The 7877-nt window shown below is 36.1% G+C and overlaps 1 protein-coding gene across 1 annotated transcript; it reads left to right on the plus strand.

Moving 5' to 3' along the window:
• Positions 1-693: 693 nt before the first annotated feature.
• LOC101619699 (olfactory receptor 4F3/4F16/4F29-like) lies at positions 694-1632 on the plus strand. Its single transcript, XM_004687593.1, has one exon. It carries the CDS (start codon positions 694-696, stop codon positions 1630-1632), a length of 939 nt encoding a protein of 312 aa, XP_004687650.1.
• The last annotated feature ends 6245 nt before the right edge of the window (positions 1633-7877 follow it).

Raw genomic sequence — 7877 nt, forward strand, 5'->3', positions numbered from 1 at the left:
AACAAGGCAGCTGAGTTACTGGCAAAGAGCTCAATGGTTTTTAGGCAGAGGTAAACATAAGAATCAACTGGTACATCTTTTTTTTTTTTTTTTTTCAAGCAGAAGACGGCATACGAGATGTCGAGCAGTGACTGGAGTTCAGACGTGTGCTCTTCCGATCTTTAAAAAAAAAAAAAAAAAAAAAAAGAGACACACTATGTTCCTGGGAAGATATAAAGTTAAGAAGTGAGATAACTCAAACGACTGGAGAATTGTTTCATGAACAATTTAAAAATGGATTCATGAGTTCTGAGGCATACCATATCCACCTGGTCATTTTTTTTTTTTTTTTTTTTTTTGCATTATTTCACCTCCAACCCAATCCTGTCTGCACATATTCTTTTGGTTTACAATACTGTGTATGAATCAGATTCTGCTATCTTAGCATATTTGTTTCATTGTCTTGTTATAGTTGAATAGTCCTAGAGAATGTGGTGATATGGATATTGCATTTGGATATAACTCAGCTGCCCTGGTAGTTAACAAATAAATTCCTTCTAGTGATTCTGGAACTCTCAGAAGGAACTGTGGGGAAAATACAGTATTCACAGTATGGAAGTTTTTGAATATTGATTATTATAATGTAAACAACTATTAAAATTCTTCTTTCAGTTCCTTTTCCTTTATTTTGGAAATATGCCAGCTGATAAATCAATGGATGGAACAAATCAGTCTACAGTGTCAGAATTTGTATTCCTGGGACTCACCAATAACTGGCAGATCCAACTTCTCCTCTTTGTGTGCTCCTCCATAATTTATGTGGCAAGCATGATGGGAAACTCTCTTATTATGCTCACCGTGACTTCTGACCATCACTTACACTCTCCCATGTACTTTCTTTTGGCCAACCTCTCCTTCATTGACATGGGGCTTTCTTCTGCCACTTCTCCCAAGATGATTTATGACCTTTTTAGAAAACATAAAGTCATCTCCTTTAATGGCTGCATTACTCAAATATTCTTCATCCACCTCATTGGTGGTGTGGAGATGGTGCTGCTTATTGCCATGGCCTTTGACAGGTATGTCGCAATATGTAAGCCCCTCCACTACCTGACCATTATGAACTCTCGGAAATGTATCTTCTTTGTAGTGGTTGCATGGATGCTCGGCGTTATCCACTCCCTGGCTCAGTTGGCACTTGTGCTAAAGTTACCCTTCTGTGGTCCTAATGTGCTGGACAGCTTTTACTGTGACCTTCCTCGGTTCATCAAACTTGCCTGCACAGACACCTACCAACTAGAGTTCATGGTCACAGCCAACAGTGGGTTTATATCTCTGGGATCATTCTTCATATTGATTGTCTCCTACATTTTTATTCTGATTACTGTTCAAAAACGCTCTTCAGGGGCCTCATCCAAGGCCTTCTCCACTTTGTCAACTCATGTTATAGTGGTGACTTTGTTCTTTGGTCCTTGCATCTTTGTTTATACCTGGCCTCATTCCACTTCACACCTCGACAAGTTTCTTACTCTTTTTGATGCAGTTCTTACTCCTTTTTTAAATTCAGTCATCTATACATTGAGAAACAAAGACATGAGGGTGTCAATGAGGAAAGTCTGCCGTCAATTTATTATTTATAGAAGGATTTCTTAAATGACAGAGGAATTATGAAGTTTCTTTACTGACTTAGAATATCATTAAATTTCTATTATTTTAATATCAGGAGTTCCTAAGTATCTTACTCTATTAGGTGTTCTGGTTTAAAATGACACCACTGTTTTGAAAATGTTAAATGAGAAATTTTGAAAACTGCCTATGATGACAGGAAACATGTGGTGTGATGAAATGTATCTCATGAAGTAGAAATGTTACTTGTTTCTCAGGAGACATTACTTTGAAGTAGAAATGTTACTTGTTTCTCAGGAGACATTACTTTGATTAATTAATCATGATGTGTGGCCTTCAAAGATTGAATCTCTTTAGTCTCAGATGGGGACCCATAACTGGCAGTAAATAGATTGATCTCAGATAGAATTGCAATTATGAAAATATTAATTTGTCACAAAGTATTAGGCAGTTTCTTGGTTTTCCACATAGCCATAATTCTTTCACCTTAGGAAAATTTCTGTAAAATCAAGTGATGAAGTCAGTATTAATCATAGGAATGAATCAGAATCACAGGGTTTATGCTGAATTACTCAATGACTTAAATATATGGGCACTTAACTATATCATCTTTTCATCTAATGGCTACTTCTGCACTAAGGTATAACTGGCATCACATTCAGGAATGATACTGCACCAGGTTACCTTTTTGTATGGACTGTGCTGGCTGGTCATCATAAGATTTTCCTTTTGATTCTTGTACCATTTTCCAGGCTAAACACCCTATATTCTTTAAAAAAAAAAGGGGGGGGGGAGTTTTAACTTTTATTTGTAAAGTGTTTAGTTATAAAGAGTTTTATATTAAAATAATTAATTTGGCTACAGGTAAAAGTTGATACAGTTACATGTGCATCAGGATTTCTAGAATATTTAAACTGCTATATTCTTAGTATGAATTCTTCCTTCCATATATAACTAGCCAAGATATCCCTTTACTTTTTGCTGACATAAGACTATTGCTGCTGCATTGAGTATGTCATTACAAAGCAAATTTTTGTTTGGGCTGTGTTTTATTTCTGAGCATATTCTGCTAATGGCAGTAGGGATTTTTATCAAAAGATACTGAAATTTTAATTCATACCCATTTTGATGAAGAATACTGAAGGCACATTCTACATCAGAGACTTGGTACAAATGAGTCAACCTTACACATCTTAAAGTTGCTTTATACATATAGAACTATATGTTAAACTGACTAGCATTTAACAGAATTCCTATCACATAACCGGTTTTTTCTTATTTCATTATTTATGTTACTTGAGAATTTGCCTTTTCTTTTGCTTTCCATCATCCTATTTATTCATTTGTTTTTTGTTTGTTTGTTTGTTTGTTTCTTGATGGCCACATAGAAGTCAGTTTCTATATATACATTTATTAGCTAGAACCTTTATATTCAACCTCCTTAGAATTTGTCTGGTAGTTGTATATTTAAATATGAAATTTCACTGGGTTTTCCCATCATTGATTTAATAATGTTCAATTGAACTAGCAGGTATTCTGAGACTGTTGACTGTTTGTATGATAATTTAGAAAACTGCCTACTCTTCCAACTCATTTATTATTTCACCTTCTTTCAAATTTACAGTTATGACAAGATCGATTAAAATCCCAAGCTGTACAGTGAAGATTTTCTCTATCATCACATGGACCTTTTTTTTTTTTTAAAGTCTCATTCCTTTTTCTCTGAAGAGATAACTGCTGCTAGGATTTCTCTTCTGTTTTCTGACCAATACAGCAACCTTTCTCCTGGCAAATGTACCTTTCTCTTGTATTAACCATGTGGTGCTAAAGAAGATGACCTATAGATACCACCTCTTTAGTCACTTGCTGGACCAAAGGTTGGGCTTCTGAATCAAGTCTTAGCCACAGGTGAATGGTGTAGGTATGAGACTCTGACCAAAATGGCCCAAATCTGAGCTTTTACAGGATGTTATACATGAACTTAGAGAGAGAAAAACCACAATTTGAATTTGGACTGATGTATAGAAACTATTGACAATCATATTTCCTGTTGTCAGAAATCATATCAGGGATAATGGGAAATGTAAGAGAAGATACCTAAATTAAAGACAAGAACTTAGGTGTGTTCAATTTGTGGGTTCCTGTTTTGGGTAGTCAGCTTTATTCTTTTCTCTACTGTTTTGTTATTAGCTGGGTTAATAAATGAGCCAGTACATTCATCCAGTTCCCTAAAATTATACATTGTGCTTCTTTCAGTTATTTTCAAAAGGATACTGATCAGTACATCTTTGATCCTAAGAAGACTGTAGTTTCAATTACTGCAGGTGTTAAATGCTCCATTGCTTTATTTCCTTATGAAATGTTATGTTTCTGTCTACTGAAAATGAGATATTAAACTTTATCTGATCATTAGAAATGAAAATACAGAGATCACCTTTATAATTACTATGTGGAGACAATTACTTGTAATATATTGGTTGTTTTTATTTCTAGTGTTACGTTATGCAAAATAAACATATATTTATGGGTTGAGATTTAATTATCTCTACTTTTTAAAAAAAGATTTATTTATTTATGTATACAGAACTGGGTACACACCAGAGGTGCAGGGGTGGTGAGAGGATTCACCGGAAACAGAGTTGGGAACAGAACAGGCAGATTGATGAAATACACTGCTGAAAGGAGCATCAGGCAAGACAGGAGAAGTCTCCTGTGCCATGTGAGTCACCTCCCTGGCCGTGGATGGAACTCGTGTTGAAGGGGTTGCAGCTAGCCTTATAACGCTGTGCTCTAGCTCGTTGTTCTACCAGGGAGAGCCCTTACCTCTACAATTTTATCCTGACTTTTAAAGTATATTATACACTGAGAATTTTCACCCATTGCTATGTATTTTAAAATAAAATTATTTCAAGATATATATTGCATTATGTCATTATATCATACTTATATTTATGATCCCTCTAATGTTAGCTGATAGTCTTGTTTTCCATTTTTGCTTTAAAACAAAGATTTTTGCATATAACTCTGCCTGCATTTCAGATTACGTCCCTATAGATATCTGGAATTAATCACAGATAATAATATTCAAATTTCTTTATTCATAATATCATTTCTCTCAATAGATTTTAGTTACTGAGAAGTATATTCATTATAGTGCCCTTCTAATGTATATGTGATCATTCCAGACATCTTTATCAATTTAAAGACAAAATAATAAAATTTTACTCTAAATTTCTGCAATTATTGTGTAGTTGTAACTTTTAAAATGTCATTATTATTTTGAATGCTTTGAATTACTTGTGAGACACTGTAAAACATGCTTAATATGATGAAAACAAAAAAGAAATATATTTTCAGCTTTGTGAAAGAAAAAAATCAAGAAATCTGGTACACACCAATAGAAATATACATAGCACTACTTTCTCTATTGACCACAAACTTAGATATGATTAGAATGGTAAATTTTTATGTTGTGTTTCATTTTACCACAATAAGATACTAGAAACTATTTAAACAAGGAACTTACTGACTCATGTTATTGGATATCCATTAGGGGATCCAGTCTCATAGACAAAGGAACTCACTAAATTTCACACTTTAGATATTTTTTCCTCTCACTTACTTACTTTTTCTTGTTTTTCTCACCCTTTCTTACTTCCTGCTTCATTTTTTAAACTTTATTTCTGTACATTATTTTTATTATCTTCTAATATATATTGATTTCCTTCTGTAAGGTATGGCGAGAGATGATAGGTTGTAAATAACTCCAAATTGACATCATTGGCATAGCAACCTCATAGAAATGGAGCATTATTGTTTTGTAGCATCCATGTGAAAATCTAATAAAAGTACTAATTAGCATTGCTTTGGCTCTACTCCAGTTTAAAAGAAATAAAAGACATAAGGAGATAGATAATCCCTGCACATGTGTTAGATGAAAAAACACTATTAAAAATGACATCTTGTGTATCCCTGATGGCCTAGGAGTTAAATCACAGTGCTGTCACCAGCCTGAGTTCAGTTTCCTGCCAGGGAACTGACCCACACTGTGCAGCAAACCTCTTGTGTCTCTCTTGCTCTTTCCCCTCAGCAGTATATTTCAGTAGATTTGCCTGTCCTGCTTCCCATTCTGTTCCTGGAGAATCTTCTTACCCCTGCATTTTGGGCCTACATCCAAGTTCTTATTTGCATAATTCAACAACAAAAAAAGATCTTTAAAAAAGTGCCATCATGCCCAAAGCAATACATAGATTTAATGGAATGCCCATCAAAATTTCAATGACATTTTTTTGAGAAAATAAAGATCACTGGAATTTATCTGGAACCACAAAAGACCTTAGTCAAAGCAATCCCCACCAAAATAAAAAGGAATAATGAAAGTATTTTCTTTCTATATTTAAACTAGAACACAAAGTTATAGTAGTTAAAACAGTATATTATTGGTATAAACTTAGACACATGGATGAATAGAATAGTGTTGAGAAACACAAGTCTTTGCATGAGTGTGGTAGATAAATGAACTCTAGTACACTATTGGTAGAAAAATACACTGATCCAACCAATATGGAAAATATTATGGCACATTATCCATAGTGTGCAGTGGGAAAAATAATGTGTGATATAAAATAATGGATTATTATCAGTCACAATAAAGAAGGAAATCCTGCCATTTAATACTATGGGTGAGTATTCAGGGAATTATGCTAAGTGAAATGAGTCAAACAGATTGTGTAATCTCACTTATATTTACTATCAATAGAACTATAGGCTCACAGAAACTGAGAACAGATTTGGGGTTATCAGAGGTGGGGTTAGGGGTGTGGGTGATATGGGTGAAGATGGACAAAAGGTACAAATTTACAATTAGATGATAAACAACTCCTGGTAACTTCATGCATAGACATAGTGATTAGTTAGAATTGTATTGTCTATCTTAAAGTTGCTGTTGTGTCGGGCAACACCACACTGATAAACAGACGGGAGTCATGGAGTAGGCTACAGAAGACCAGATGCCTTAGGTACCTCTGGGGTACAGGCCAGAGGTGAGGGGGCAGTGAGGCTTCACCAGAGACAGAGTGGGGAGTAGAATAGGTGGATGGATGAAGTACACTGCTGAGAGGAGCAGCGGGTGGGTCAGGAGAGGTCTGCGGCACCATGTGGGTCACGTCCCTGGTACCAGGGATAGAACTCGCACTGAAGCGGATGCGGCCAACTTGCAGTGTTTTTCCAACCTGCTGTGCAACCAGGGAGGGCCAATCCTGGCCTTTTTATTGATAAACCAGTCATCCAGCATTAGTCATATGAGGAAGCAGATAAAGAGAGGGAGAAAAAGAAAGAGGGGGAGGGTGGAACTGTATTTCATATCTGCTGATAGCATGGTATGTAGATCCAGCCCTGACTCCCCAGTCAGGATTTCAATCTGATCAATAAGGAATTCCACTGATCAGCTTCTGGGGTCCTTTGTAATGTATCAGTCAATGGCCATGATGTATAAGTCAGGAGTAAGTATATGCATCTATCCTGAACCCCCTACGCTCCCCACCCCCACGTTCCCAGTCACATCACGTGATACACACCCTTCCCAGGGTCATCCAGCTTTATGCTCTTAATTGGTTTAAGTTACCTCATAGTGTTGGGCTCCTATGACCAGGCAGTTATGACCTTGCTTAGGAATACAGAACTGTAGGTAATAAAATGGAGGCTGGATAGATCCCTTAGGATTAGCAGATCCATAGTTGTGAAGAGAGTAATCTTCGAAGTTCTAGCCAAAGGAAATAAATCTTTGCATGTGAAGTGATGGATAATTAAACTACTTGATAAACATTTTGAAATCTGTAAAAATATATCCTTGTCTATATTCCTTAAATTTCTACAGTGTTATATATCAGTTCTATCTCAATAAAACTGGAAAAAAAATTACTATATAATTACAAAGGGTCTACATTGTTGGACATAGCTTCATAGACACTGGTGGAACCCCTTTTGAAAAGGGAATGTTCACGTGAACAATTTTTTTTATGAAGTAAAGCTTTCTTTACTGGGTGTGTTTTGATTGGTCTTAAAAAGTGACAAAATGGGGCCTTCCCTGTTGGCACAACGGGTTAAAACACAGCACTGAGAAGCTAAAGCCATTCCCGCCTGCCCCGGAATTGACCACATGGCGTGGCAGACCTCTCATGACCTGTCTGCTGCTCCCCTCAGCAGTGTACTTCGTCGACCTGCCTATTCTGTTCCCCACTCTGCCAGGAGGGTCAGTCCTGGCAGGCTTCTGG

Source organism: Condylura cristata, unplaced genomic scaffold (genome assembly GCF_000260355.1).
Source record: "Condylura cristata isolate star-nosed mole 26May11 unplaced genomic scaffold, ConCri1.0 scaffold00023, whole genome shotgun sequence".
Classification (NCBI taxonomy): domain Eukaryota; kingdom Metazoa; phylum Chordata; class Mammalia; order Eulipotyphla; family Talpidae; genus Condylura; species Condylura cristata.